The following is a 14,784-nucleotide window of genomic DNA, read 5'->3' on the forward strand; positions in this document are numbered from 1 at the left end:
TGAAAATACAACATATTAAAATTTTTGAGATGCAGCTAAAACAGTGCTTAAAGAAAAACTAACAGCTTTAAATATTTATACTAGAAAAAAAAGTCTAAAATCAATGACTTAGGACTTACCTTAAGAAGATAAAGAAAAAAGAGCAAAGTAAACCCAAACTAAGTAGAAGAAAGGAAATGACAAAGAGCAAAAATCAATGAAATTAAAAACAATTAAAAATCAACAAAGGCAAAAGTTGGCTCTGAAAACAGAACAATACAATAAACTCCTAGGTAGACTGATCAAGGAGAAAACAGAAATTATCAGTACCAGAATGAAAAAGAAGTTACCACCACAGCTCCTACAAGATGTTAAAAGGATAGAAAAGACTATTATGAATAACTTTATGTCCACAAATCTGACAACTGGGGTCAAATGGATAAATTCTTTGAAATTATAATTTACCTAAACAACAGAAGATGAAACCCAAACTCTGAATAGCCCTATATTTATTAAAGAAATAAGTTATAAGAAACCTTCCCACAAAAAAAACTTCAGGCCCAGAGGGTTTCACAAATTAATTCTATAAATCTAATAAAGAAAAAGAGGATAGTTAGAATTTGGTTATTAAAAAGTCACCTTTAATAGCAACAAGAATAATGTCCAAGAGTCAACATTATACAGGTTGTAAGCGCTAGCCTATAAAGAAACAGGAAATCAGCTCCGATGAAATTCACTTCTTCTTCCCTTTCGAAGGCTTGGCAAATAAAGCTGGATCTATCCGCTCCTTTGCCAGTCCTCTGACAGAGAAGAGCCTCGCCGCCCGCTCCTGGAGAGTGCCCCCACACTTCAGTCCCCGGGCCGTGAGTTCACACTTGAGCTTCTCCAAACCCAGCAACTCCACTTCCGCAACAGAGCTGAACGCCAGTAAATCTACAGTTTCCTGACCAATATCCTGAGAAGAAGAAAAAGAAAGAAAAATTTTAAATAGGTCCATTCCTCTGAATAAAACTTCCTTCAATTGTCATCGACTTTCTGTTTTACAAGAAATCTTCATTTAATACGCCATATCTCACTACTGAATTTTAATAATCAAGCTATTCTCTACACATTGTCAATACATATAATTAATAAATATTAATTTTCTATCTATATACTTAGAAACAAGTATTCAGAAGAGTAACAAGTTATAGAATTCTTGAACAGATTCTTAATATTACTTTTCTTTTTTGATTTTTCCAGTAAAAATTCAAACAGCAAAATGTACCTCACCTACCCCCATACTATGACCAGAGAAAAGAGCAGCACCCTATAAAGCCTCATTTTAATGAGATTCCTATGCCTGTGAATCTACTAACCCCATAATCCTAAGCTTTCTATTTTAATCAAATAACTGTGATTATCAAAGTTCTCACTTATATAACTTGACAAATTTAAATGCTGTTCAAAAGACTTGCAACTGTTCTATCCACCAAGTACCTTTATAGACTTTAAGACAAAAGTAAATACTTTTTTTTTTTAATTAAATACTTCTAATGACGGGTGCTCTTCAAAGAATGAAAACGTTCACCACCTAGGTTTTTTTTTTTTTTTTTTTTTGCGGCATGTGGGCCTCTCACTGTTGTAGCCTCTCCCGTTGCGGAGCACAGGCTCCGGACGCGCAGGCCCAGCAGCCATGGCTCACGGGCCCAGCCACTCCGCGGCACGTGGTATCTTCCCGTACCGGGGCACGAACCCGTGTCCCCTGCATCAGCAGGCGGACTCTCAACCACTGCGCCACCAGGGAAGCCCTAGGGTTTTTTTTAAAAAAACATATTCGAAGGTCAGTAATTTTCTCTCACAGTAAGTTGTTTTTTAAAAATATTGAAGAGCTCTAGGGACAAACTATCTTTCTAGGTGATCTTTATTCTTTTTTTTTTTAAAAAGTCCATTTTGTTAAGATTTCTGGAGTGAATCTTGGCTTCTTTATATATGGCCAAATCCTAAACCACCACTTATGTGTCTTTGGAGAATCACACATGGTTGTACATGATTATTATGAATACAACAGCTACAACTACATCAAGAACAAAATTTCCACAGTTAAAAGCTCAAAGATTGAAAGTCAAATCAGGTTTTATTCTATTTTCCTTTCTTCATTTTTCCAAGACTTTGGTTAAGATAAACTCCTAGCATATATGAGTAACATAAAAGCTACATGCTTGTAACTCCAGAGATGGTGTAAGGGTCAATTTAAAGCCCTTAGCATAAAAAATTTCACTATCTTCCCTAGAAAGGGCAATATGTGCATTTTTGCTTATTTAACCAGCACCAGTAGGGAAGCTGCTGGTTAAATAAATAATGATAAGCTTTGTGTTTACCAAAGAAGCCAAGTAGTTCAGGTTTCATCTATCCTAAAAAGCAAATCATTAGACTGAAGAGTAAACGTTAAAGATTTTTCCTGGAAGTAAGTCCACTAAAGGCGGCAAATAACTATTTAAGGAAAAGCATGCACAATGAAAATAAATTTTAAAAAGGTTGAGTGTGGGGCTTAAGATTTAATGATAAATTAAAAAGGAGCTGCTCGTCTTCTACAGGAAAGATCTTCACATCCAACTGACAACTGTGTTCAAACAGTAACTCACACGAGAAAGAAAAACTAAGTAACTAGAAATTTAGTGATAGGAAAATAAGCACATTTTATCAAAGCTAAAAATGCCATCTATCATAATATGCCTTATTAGTTCATGTGTTATTAAGAAAGAATAACAATACCAATTAAACTATAACATGATATATATTCAAATTCAGAGGTATTAAAACGTGAAAAACGTGCATCTTAGAATTGATGAAATATGGAACCAAGGACACCACCTAGTGGCAAAATAATACCAATTCCAGAGCTTTAAAAAAAACAAAAACTGGGCTTCCCTGGTGGTGCAGTGGTTCAGAGTCCACCTGCCGATACAGGGGACACGGGTCCGTGCCCCGGTCCGGGAAGATCCCACATGCCGTGGAGCGGCTGGGCCCGTGAGCCATGGCCGCTGAGCCTGCGCGTCCGGAGCCTGTGCTCCGCAACAGGAGAGGCCACAACGGTGAGAGGCCCACGTACCACAAAAAAAAACTAAGGATTTTTGGGGGGGACATGGCAAGCTTCACCATCATCTGTACTTCTGATTATTAAACAAGCTTTTCCACTAAGCAGCTGATGGGAAAAAGCACATCTTTTCATTTTAACGACTTACTACAGAGATTAAACTGATTTGGCTTCAGACATCACCCCCCCAAATTTACTTACTGTGTTTCCTGACTGGCTTTCCTCCAGCTTGGCAACAGGTATGTTTTTCCTGTCTCCTCCAGGGGCTCCCTTGGCACCTCTTTCCCCATCAGTCATTTCTTTGGTCTCCTGCTCCTTGTTCAGTCCAACTCCAGCTGCTTCCTTTTCTAAGGGTTCTTTACTCTCTGCCTCATTTTTCTCCTGGGTTTTCTCTGTTTCTAAAGCCATCTTCCTTTCCATGTACTCCTGGGTAGATGCCTCTCCCAGCTCAGCATACAAGTCTTCTGAAATACCATTCCCAGAGTCCGTCACAGGGGTCTGTAGTTTTTCTCGTGATCTAGAGTCTGCACTCAATACTCTTGCCTGCTGAGAGCTACTAGGAAATTCGGCTGCCATCTCAACAACATCACTGCCATTTTGGGGAACGTGAAAGCTCATTCTTGAAGTACTAGGTGCTTCTGCACTGTCATCATCGGAGCTCTCAGAGCCAGACCCTTCTGCAGTCTCTAGTCCTTCCATGCCCAACCTATTAGAAGCAACAAAAAGGTTTAACACCATTTACAGCTTCTACTTAAAAAAAAAAAAAAGAGTTGCAGTTTGTCCAGGAAACAGACTCTGAATAAAGGTATCGGCTAGCTTGAGATGGAGAGTAGGTGAGTTTCAGAACAAGATACTCCAGAGGTATAAAAGGAAAAAAAACTTCAGTGAGACTGGAAGCAACATGCCAAAGATCCAACAGGATCTCTTTTTAAAAGCTGTGACTCTCTTAAAACAAACTGGTTTTGCTTAAAACTTTTTTCCCCAATACTGTATGAATTTTAACTGTTGGAAATCAGATAAAATAATAAACAATTAAAAGAAAATCCTGGGAATTCCCTGGCAGTCCAGTGGTTAGGACTCCGAGTTTCCACTGCAGGGGGCACAGGTTCAATCCTTGGTCAAGGAACTAAGATCCCGCATGCCACATGGCACGGCCAAAAAAAAAGAAAGAAAATCCTGTTTTATTCATAATTGCCCAAGACTGGAAACTACCCAAACCTCTAACAGCTAGAGAATGGTTGATAAACAAATTGTGGTACAGACATACCAGGCAACAATACTTGGCAATAGAAAGGAACGAACTACTGATACAATATAATACCATCTGTGGATCTCGAAAGCATTATTGTAAGTGAAAGCAGCAGACATAATGACATTCTGGAAAAGACAAAACCATATGAACAAACATCACACCAGTGATCAGCGGTTGCCAGGAATGGAGGTGGGGGAAGAAAATTAACTGCAAAGGGACACGTGGGAACTTCTTAGGGTGATAAAAATATTCCATAGCTTGATTTTGGTGATGGTTACATGATGTATATTATAAAATTTTCAAAACTTGTAGAACTGTTCAAAAAGGGTGAATTTTGGGCTTCCCTGGTGGCGCAGTGGTTGAGAGTCCGCCTGCCGATGCAGGGGACACAGGTTTGTGCCCCGGTCCGGGAAGATCCCACATGCCGCGGAGCAGCTGGGCCCGTGAGCCACAGCCGCTAAGCCTGCGCATCCGGAGCCTGTGCTCCGCAACGGGAGAGGCCACAACAGTGAGAGGCCCGTGTACCGCAAAAAAAAAAAAAAAAAAAAAAAAAGGGTGAATTTTACCATATATAGATATGGTATATCTATATCCACAATAAACCTGGCTTAAAAAAAAGAAACCCACAGGAAATACTACTATCTTTTCTCTCAGGAACATTTAATTCACATTTCAGAAAGAACACAAAAAATTCTATGCTGGACTCACAGAGTTACATGGTGTTTAGTTAATAATTATCTTTCTATCCCCAAAGGGGAGGCCAACAAGGAAACCAAGATCCATTTGCACTTATCATATTCTAGAACTCGGCCCAAGGGAACTGAGCTGGTAACCAGAGGACCAACTGGGAAGGGTGGGAGAACTGTAAGAAGAATGGATAAGAAAAAGTACTGTTGTGCTTTTCACCTGCAGGTACAAAAGTGGTGAAGAGAGGTCTGGCAAAGTGACCAAAGACCTCAGTGATGACGATGAAAAACCACAGAGAAAACAGAACCACCTGGAAAGTAAAGCCATGGCTTCCACCTGGAATTTCTGAAAGTTAACTTAGTTAATTACCTAACAGTAATTCAAGTATAAAGCTATTTTTATGTGATTTTCCACTGTAAGGAAAAGAATTATCCTTTAGATTCTATGAATGGCACTTATGGCAGAAACCATTACTAATGTATACAATGTGAGAATCACTGAAACCTGAACTAAAGCACTCTGGAAAATTTCTGAGCTTCCATCAGACTTTACTTAAAAGTATGTTTATTCCAGGTAGACAAGAAAAAAATATAGTAGGTAAGTTTCAGAACAAGATATTCCAGAGGGATAAATAGAAGGAAAAACATTTTTTTTTCCTTCAGTTCTCAAAGATCTATTTGAAATGAAAATGAACACACTTACCAAAAGCATTTCCTTTTCTCTGCACTGGCTGCTCTGTCTGTTTTTGATTTGTTAGGCCGTTTCCGACTCTCACCAACTTCTGCCGATACCATCTTGCTGGAGGCAGCCTGCATACCTAACCAGACATTTTAACAACTCAGTTTCTACTATCAGGACTAAGTTCAATTAAAGAATTTATAAATAATCTGAATTGCAAAAACAGCTGCAATCTAAAGCTCTAGATTTAAATTTCTTAACATACCAAAATTTAATCCAGTTAAAAGGAGACTAATCTCAAATTTATACAGATTTAAGATAAGCATTCTGGCTCTTGAACCGGATTTTTAAAGCACCATGTCCAATTTGTAATTTTGAGGCTGACAGATTCATACCTATCTCTCCTCAAACCTAATGATTCATCCCTTTGTCCTTGTTATTTGCATACAACTGTCTTTCCCCTGTTATGCCATAACCCTTTTGATGGAAAAGACTCCTTCTTATTCAATTGAATGCACAATAGCCCTAGCATAATGCTTTGGATGCTAAAAACATAAAAGTTAATGAAAATCATTCTCATTAAAAACCGTGTTTTAAAAAAGGGACCTAAAACTGGAAGCAAAATGTTGGGGTCTAGGCACCTCCTGAAGACTTAGCTTATTCCCATGAAGTACAAAAAGTATTCTTACCTGGGGCCCATGAGCCCACAGAGTTCAGGGGTCAAGTATGTCAAATGTTGTGAGAGTGTATGGGTTTTTTCCCTGGGTTGTATAAGATATACTGTATTCATTACTGAGGGGAGAAATTCCACAGCTTCATCAGTTTCTCAGAAGTCTGTAACCCAAAAAGGCTTAAGAACTGCCCTCTGTGTGGAACAGCTGGCTTCAGGGATGCCTGCTGATGGCACTAAGGAATCCTCATTCTCACCTCGGAGGACGGAATCCTCCAGACGCTCGGCCATCTCATGGCACTGCTGCTGGTAGTCGGGGCTGGTGAAGCAGTGCCTGGGTTCTGCAAGCTTCCGCTGCAGTCGTTCCAAGCGCTTTTGCTCCTTTTCAGCTTCTCGCTCGGCTTGTTGTTTTACCCATTCAGCCATTCTGGGGATGGGAGAGAAGAGATGTAACTGAATGGCCATATTATACACGTGTGTTTTTATACATTAAACACCCCACCCAGACAAATTAATGCACTCTTGTTCATACTGTGATATTCCCTCAGAAAGGTGTGCCATGCTTACTACTTAGCATACTGTTATGGACTTGACTAAAACCCAAAGATAATTATTAAATTACAGAAAAAGTTAAATCTGATAACAACAAATTAGAGCATAAGTATTTCAAGTTTACATTTCTGATATGCATGGCATGCGTACAATCACTAATGCTAGAAAAGTATGTTTCTTAAAAAAAAATAAAAACAGGTGGGCATCTTACGCTTTTTCGTGATTGACATCTCGCAGTCTCCTTCCACTGAGATCCCGGCAAGCTTCTCGATTGGTTGTCTTCTCAATCTGAGCACCAAGTGCTCGGAGCATAGAGCCAAAACCTGAGCAAATATGTTTGGAGAAAGCAGGTTAAAAAAGTGTTCAAGGATGGACAAAAGCCAAATTTGTGAAAATAGTATTATATCAGAAGACTACAGGTGATCTCTACTTTCTTTTCAGTTTTAAAGGAAATGTACATCAAGATTCTAACCCAGGTGGCAAAGGTAAGAGTACTGACAAACTTGGTCCAATCTCATGCTTTTTACACTTCCTCTTATACTCCTGCAATATTGTATCAATACCCACACCACTGGGCTATTTTAGAGGGCTTTACCTAGTGCCAGAAATCCCAAGATTCCAAGATTAAGAATTTTAAAAATTATATGGTGAGATTTTGCAAGGAGGCAATTTTAAGCTGTCACTGGCTGATACGACAAGCTTCATTCTTATTGACACAATTTCGAACAGCAGGATGATTATAATCTGAAATGTTAGCTCTTTGAAAACCAAACCGAATCACCACAGATTTTGAGAAAGCCTAAGGATTACATGTTAGTGCATCAGGAGAAATACAAAGAACTGTTCATATTCAGTTTTTGCTCTTTTAGTTTCTTTTTTCTCTTCTAAGATGAGTTACTACAACCAGGACCTTAATCTACCTCAATCTGTAAATGGTTGTATTTCATAAAGTGACTTTAGACCTCCCTTGGAACTACAATAACTAGGCAAAAATCTTGAGAAAAGCACAAGGAGATTTGATTGTTTTGACACTCGTCTGCAAACTGGACAAAATAACAATCATCCCTCTTCATCTAATCCTCCCTAGAGTTTGAGAGCCTAGGGTGCCTAAGAGTGATCCAGCTGGAGAAGGTGGGAATTTTATCATACAGTATCTACCTCAAAAAGAATAAAAGAGAAAATATGCAAAATTAGATAAGCAAACAAAGGATTTCACAAGGCAAATCGAGGCTGGTACATTACAGACACCAAGGAGTTTGTTAATTTAATACATATGGCTACAGAACGCAGATGTGTTACAACTAAGCCATCAACATTCATGTCCTACCTCCTTTTCCACCACGAAGTCTGGGTTCCAAACTATAAACAGCTCCATGCTGCACTGTGTCACTGGTGTTAACGAGTAATCCATTGCATTTCACAAAGTAGCATTCCACTGGAATATCCTAGAGACAAGTTTGGGGGTTCTTTCAATGCTGTTTATGAGACAATACAAGTTTCTTGCAGAAAGGGACCTAGCTTATCTTTTTATTACTCCAGTTATAAGGAGACAGTATGTGTTCAATTAATATTTGTTGAATTGCAAAAATGGAAACTACTAAAAGAAAAACCTCATTTTGTATGATGTATTCTAGGTACAATTTCTTCCTAATACTTAATCATGATATATAAAAGAACTTTCTGCCTTTTGGGTGAAAATTAAAACTGCTCTCAGGACTTCCCTGGTGGCCCAGTGGCTAAGATTCCACACTCCCAGTGCAGGGGGCCCAAGTTCGATCTCTGGTTAGGGAACTAGATCCCACACGCCACAACTAAGAGTTCGCATGCCACAACTAAAGATACTGCACGTTGCAACTTAAAAAAAGATCCCGAATGCTGCAAGAGCCTGCATGCAGCAATGAAGATCCCACGTGCCGCAACTAAGACAGGCACAGCCAAACAAATAAATAAATGTTAAAAAAAAAAAAAAAAAACAGGAACAAAAAACCTGCTCTTTCTCCTTCTCTAATAGGAAATAGGGGTCAAGGTAGAATATTCAGTGCTCAGATCTAGTAACTCTGAAGGTCCCACTTCCTCTGACTTTTTAAAACAGGTAGTATCAAGTTGAACACTGAGTGGCCCCAAGTTTAAAAGTGACGTCTTGAAAAGTGTAGATAGGGATAAGAAGAGAGGAGAGGAGGAGACAAAAGTATGTTTTTTTTTTTTGTGGTACACGGGCCTCTCACTGTTGTGGCCTCTCCCATTGCGGAGCACAGGCTCCGGACACGCAGGCTCAGCGGCCATGGCTCACGGGCCCAGCCGCTCCGCGGCATGTGGGATCTTTCCAGACCGGGGCACGAACCCACGTCCCCTGCATCGGCAGGCGGACTCTCAACCACCGCGCCACCAGGGAAGCCCTGATTTTTAATATACTACCTATATAAGCTTTAACAGCTTTAGGACCAGCTGGCAGTTGGTGCCTCATCTCTTCTGCCAGCATCCCCCTGAGTTCCAGCCAATCACTGCAGAAGCCCAAGTACACTCCCCCAAACCCACTCTATGTATTTCAAAAAAATTCTCAGATCAACTGATGAAAGGAAAATATAAAAACTGTAAGTCTTTCTAAACAAGTTTCTAATGCCATAAAATTAGACAAGAGAGGAGTATTCTCCAAAGTTATATGGAACTTAGGAGGCTGACAATTAACTCTGCAACATGAAGAAAAGAGAGATCTAAATAGGAATAGAAAGGAAAAATGCATTGCCGTCATCTTCCTGAAGTGGAAAGTATGAACATTCATTCTGAACCACATCATACAGCTATTTCAATGGGACCCATTCATTCATTCAGCAAATATTAAGTACCTACTATTTGCCAGGTACTTTTCAAGTGTTGGAATACTACCATGAATACTACAGTGAATACAGATCCTGTCTCATGAAGCTAACATTCTAGAGGGGGAAGACAAATAATGAACAAATTATATATCATGTCAAGTGGTGATATGCAGGGTAAAGGGGATAAGATATGTGGATGGGTGTGGTGGTAATCTATTTAATATATATAGTCAAGGAAAGCCTCTCTGATCAAGTGACATTTGAGCGGAGAATTAAAGAACGTGAGAGAATGAGCCATGTGACTACCTGGGGGAACAGTATTCCAGACAGAGACAAGAGCAAACGCAACAGGAATGAACTTATTCAAGGAATGACAACACAGCCAATGAGGCTAGAATGAAGTACACAAAAGGGGAGTGATAAGGCCTTCAAAACCATTGTAAGGACTCTGGATGTTACTCTGAATAAAACTATTGTAGAGTTTTGAACAAAGTGAGATCTGAGTCATGCTCTTAAAGTATCACTCTAGCTGTTAAACTGAAAGTAAGACTATAGAAGCAGAGAGATCATTGAGAAGCTATTGCGATAATCCAGGTAAGAAATGAAGGCTATTTGTACCAGGGCAGCAGTGGCAGAGATGATGAGAAATGTGAGATTCTGAGGATACTCTGAAGGTAAAGGCAACAGGATTTGCTAATGCTCTCGGTGAAGGGAGTGAGATCAATAGAGGAATTAGAGATTATTGCAAAAATCCGGTTTGATAAATGGGAAAATGGAGTTGTCATTCATTAAGAGGGAAAAGGAAGTTTGAGGGAGAAAATTAGTCTCATCTCAGATATTTTACTTTGAGATGTTTATTGCACAGCCAGATGCAGATGCCAAGTAGACTGGTGGCTATACAAGTCTGGAGTGTGGGGGAGAGGTCTGCACTGGGGATTTACATTTGAAAGTTGTTGGCATACTGACGGTAGTTAAAGCCATGAGTATGGATGAAATCACTGGGATGAGGGACGGGCCCCTCCAAGATTAGAGTTCAGGGTGATGAGGAGGAAACTGTAAAAGACTGGAAAGGAGAGGCCAGTGAGGTGGACGAGAACTGAGAGTGATATCTGGACAAGTGAGAAAAGTGTACTCCGGCGGGGAATGGTCAATTGTGCAAACTGGCACTGACAGACAAAGCAAGATGAAAACTGCAAACTGATCACTGGATATGGCAACATAGAAGATACTGACCAGTATGACAAAGAGCTGTTCTGTTGGAGTGATGGGAACAAAAAAGCCTAACTAGAGTGGGTTCTAAAGGAGAAAAGTTTTATGTTCAAGAATATTTTTTTATAAAGAAAATCAGAGAAAATAAGGTGATAGCTAGAATGGATGTGGGCTCACGTTTGCGCACTGGTAGGAATGATGCTGTAAAAAGGGAAAACACTGGAAAATACAGGGGAGAAAGAACTAATGCCCAAATAAGTCTTTCAGTAGGTGAGGGGGAGGGGTTACTGTACAAAGTAGAAGATAATTGCAAATTATTTGTAAAATAATGACAGTGCATCCACAGTAACAGACAAGAAGGCTGAATATACAGCAGGTACCTACCAGAGGCACTGGTGTGATGATGCAGAAATTCTCTCCTTACTGCTTGAGTACAAAGTATGGTCCTTGGGATGGAAGAAGTCTTGGAGATTTAAAGAGAGATGTGAAAAAGTAATCTAGGAGAGTGAAAGAGTGATGAACTGAGCAGTGCCTCTCAACGCTTTTCACATCATGGTATACACAAATAATATTTGGATGACACTCTAGGGAAAATGAGCAAAGCTATTAAAGATGTGTTGAGATCCTGGGTTCTGTCCAGCTGCCCAAGGACTACTTAGATCAATATTCTCAGCAGTCCTGCAACCCAGTGGAAGCATGCTCTGGGTTAGAGAAATACAGTAGAAATGCCAAGCACCACTAAGTTTGGTGTTTATGAATTTGTAGTGAGACTTGTTTGCGTGATTAGTTCCCCTACCACAGTCACTGCCCAGATGCCAGGTAAAACAGGTGGAGAGTTGGATTTAAACTGACTGGAGTTTTCCCAGGCAAATATGATACCAGGAGAGAGGAGCAAGGGGGCTCAGGCTATATGCAATGATGTGATTAACATGAAAGACTATTCTTGCCTATAAAATACTGTCCACTTTAAAGAGTTGTAAAAATTAAATGAGACATATAATATACCTCCTATATGTTTAATGTTTATAAATTAAAAGCTACTTTAGTTTCTTTTAATATCTTATATATCCAATGGGTATGGTATTTCTAAAATCCTAAATAACTTTAAAAGACTTTAACATGAAGGCTGAAAGATTATACATCATGCATCATACTTCATTTCCAAACAGAACTGCTTATTTAACGAGACAACTGATTAACAAAATGGCATTTTCTACTTGCTAAGATTCTTGTCAGTTAATAATCACTAGTAGAAAAAAATAACAAAGAAAATTTACAATCAATTTAACTGTTTTTAACCATGACAGAGCATTTCAAGCAGAAAGTATTACGTGTGTCTTAGGCCAATCAGCCAAAGGCCACCAGAGACAACATACAGTTCAACAACTCAAATTTCTTGACTCACTACAACAAGAGAGGGACTGCACACAAGAGGAATCATGAGGTGTCTCACCAACAAATAAAAAGATATAGTTATTATAGGATTTGGGGTGGATGGAATTTAGGTAAAATTTAAATGAAACAATGTTTTGAGAGGCTCACAATAAAGCAGGGCTGTGTGTGTAAGGGTCAACATCAGGTCTAGACTGTGAAGGAGATCCAGGCTCCTCTTTCCTCGGAAACTACAAAGTTAAGATAAATGTGGAATGTTGTGTCCAGAAACCCCTAATCTGAAGCTCTGCACCTGGGAAATCAAGAGTGCTTCTCTACGTCAAAGGGACTTAGATTCTCAAGGTAAGAGTGGGATGCTTCTTACTGATATAACTTCCAACAGCAGTTTATTCTTATAGTCTATGATTTTTGAGGTAAGGTTTCACAAAGACTAAAAAAGAAGCAGACTTTCAAGGAAGTCATTATGACATTTCATCACTGTACCATGTCCTTGGGAGAAACACTGTTTCCTATCAACTTTGCAGCTAGCTTTATCTGTGTATTATCCCAGTCTGATGAAGAGCCAGGCTGATTTTTACTTTCTCAGGGAGAGCTAACACTAACTTTATCATGTGTCAGAATAGTTCTGTTTTAAAAGGCATAAGCATGAACTTGAGCTATTTTTATTCGTTCCAGGATCTCATTAAATGCCCTTTTGTAAGTTTTGTTCATACTTGTTATGGCCATGTGTCTTAAGTATATGAATGAATCCATTCGTTTATATTTCTTGCTTATTTTAAATTATTTTTTCCAAGACTCCTCATAATTAAGATCTTATTTTTTTCTGGTCTCACTTTGGATCAACTGTCAGTAAGTTTGAAAACTGGTCATCAGATAAAAGTTATTTTCAGAGATACTAAAATCCAACTATTTTGGAAAATATTTCCCCATTCAGATGGTAAAAACATATCTGACAGTTTTTAAACTGGACTGAAGTCTGGGAATAAATATGGGGAAACTGAAAAACCACATTATTTGCAAACAGACATTGCTTCTTCACGGAACCAATCCAAGTAAAGATTTGGTTTAGACTGCAGTGTTAACGTGTTAATAGGAGATCAAATGTCAAAATTAAAATTAGATTCATTGAGACCAGCATATTCTTTAAATAACTGAATAGGTTTAGTATCTTATAGTTGGTAAAAGCTTGCTTACTTGATAATTAAGTAAACCACACATGTAACTTTAGAAGTCAATGACAGGTTTTCAAAAATATGCCTGGGCAAATCAGAGCATCACAATGATTAGTGAAAACATCTACATGACAGGCCCTAAGAATCATGCCCTCGACATGACCTATGTAAGTGCTTGGCCCCGACCAGTGACCAGATAAATCCATTTCCTTCCCAACCATCCTTTGGCCTGGGTTTGGATATGACATACTTCTCTAGGTTGGAGCTAAGAGGGCTGTGTTATCAGTGGACAAAAAATCCACGTCACATAAGCACAGAGCGAAAGTAAGGAAATGAGCCTTAAAAATCATCTGGTTCAACTGCCTCATTTACGGATGAAGAGAATACCAAAGTGTATTCTGTTAGTCCAGACTGAGGGCCGGACTAAACGCCCGTGAGCGGAGGGGTTTTTCTCCCTTCTGTGAGACAGAACCACCACAAAACAAAAGCAAAGGCAGGCCTCAGCATCAGTTTGAAGCACCTTAAAACCCTAACCCTCAGCCTCAAAAACTGAGAACCCCAAAGAATAGACGTGACCCCGACAGACCCTCACCGCACCTAATTCTGCCCCTGTCCTGCTTTCCCATTCCTTCCAGGAACCACAAACCTCACCTGATCTTGGCAGTGTCGGTGGATAAAATCGCGTACTGAGCGCGTGGCCGAGGTACACCACACCGCCTTGCACCCGAAGCTGGGGCCCCGAAGCCACACCACAGCCACAGGCTCCGCCATTTCACCCACTCGCCGAATCTCAAGACTCCCAGAAGCGCTAAGCGCCACAACCAGCTCGGCGTATCTTGATGACGTTGAGCTCGCCCTCCAGCGCCCCGCCCCTCACATCTTCCGCTCGTCCCGTTCCTCCCCTGGGGATAGTCACGTGACTTGGGACGGCGGAGCCTGCTGCCTGGGGGAGGGGAACAGGAAGAGCCTGGCAGAGGCAGATAAGACCTCGGAGCACCCGGGCGAGGCGTTGCTAGGAGAAGTTGCTAGGGCGGGGCTCCAGGGACTCTCTATAAAAGGCTAGCGCTGGGTTAGGTTTCGAGCGTTCTGGCTGTAAGCGATAAGTCGGTAACTAAGCACCTCCCTGTGCCGCAGGCTTTGGCCCTTTTCCTCACGTCTGTGTAGTTATTTTTGGGTCGCAGGGAATCGTGGCCTGAGAAAGCGCTGCTCCCTGGGGGCGTGAGGAGGGAAGCTTCAGTCCCGGAAGCGGTTTTGGGGGGCTGCTTCCTCGGCTCTGGGGAGCTCCCCCAACCCTAGGGGCA

General features: G+C 40.3%; 1 protein-coding gene across 1 annotated transcript; it reads right to left on the reverse strand.

Annotated features, from left to right (window-relative positions):
• Positions 1-606: 606 nt before the first annotated feature.
• Positions 607-14,370, reverse strand: SDE2 (SDE2 telomere maintenance homolog). Its single transcript, XM_079942691.1, has 7 exons — positions 14,135-14,370; positions 8,222-8,339; positions 7,106-7,217; positions 6,600-6,769; positions 5,697-5,811; positions 3,257-3,761; positions 607-934 (listed from the first exon to the last, which is right to left on the reverse strand). The coding sequence occupies exons 1-7, from the start codon at positions 14,252-14,254 to the stop codon at positions 713-715; spliced, it is 1,362 nt and encodes a 453-aa protein (XP_079798817.1). The 5' UTR covers positions 14,255-14,370; the 3' UTR covers positions 607-712.
• Between the last annotated feature and the right edge of the window lie 414 nt (positions 14,371-14,784).

Source organism: Stenella coeruleoalba (genome assembly GCF_951394435.1).
Source record: "Stenella coeruleoalba genome assembly, chromosome: 1".
NCBI classification, from domain to species: Eukaryota; Metazoa; Chordata; class Mammalia; order Artiodactyla; family Delphinidae; genus Stenella; species Stenella coeruleoalba.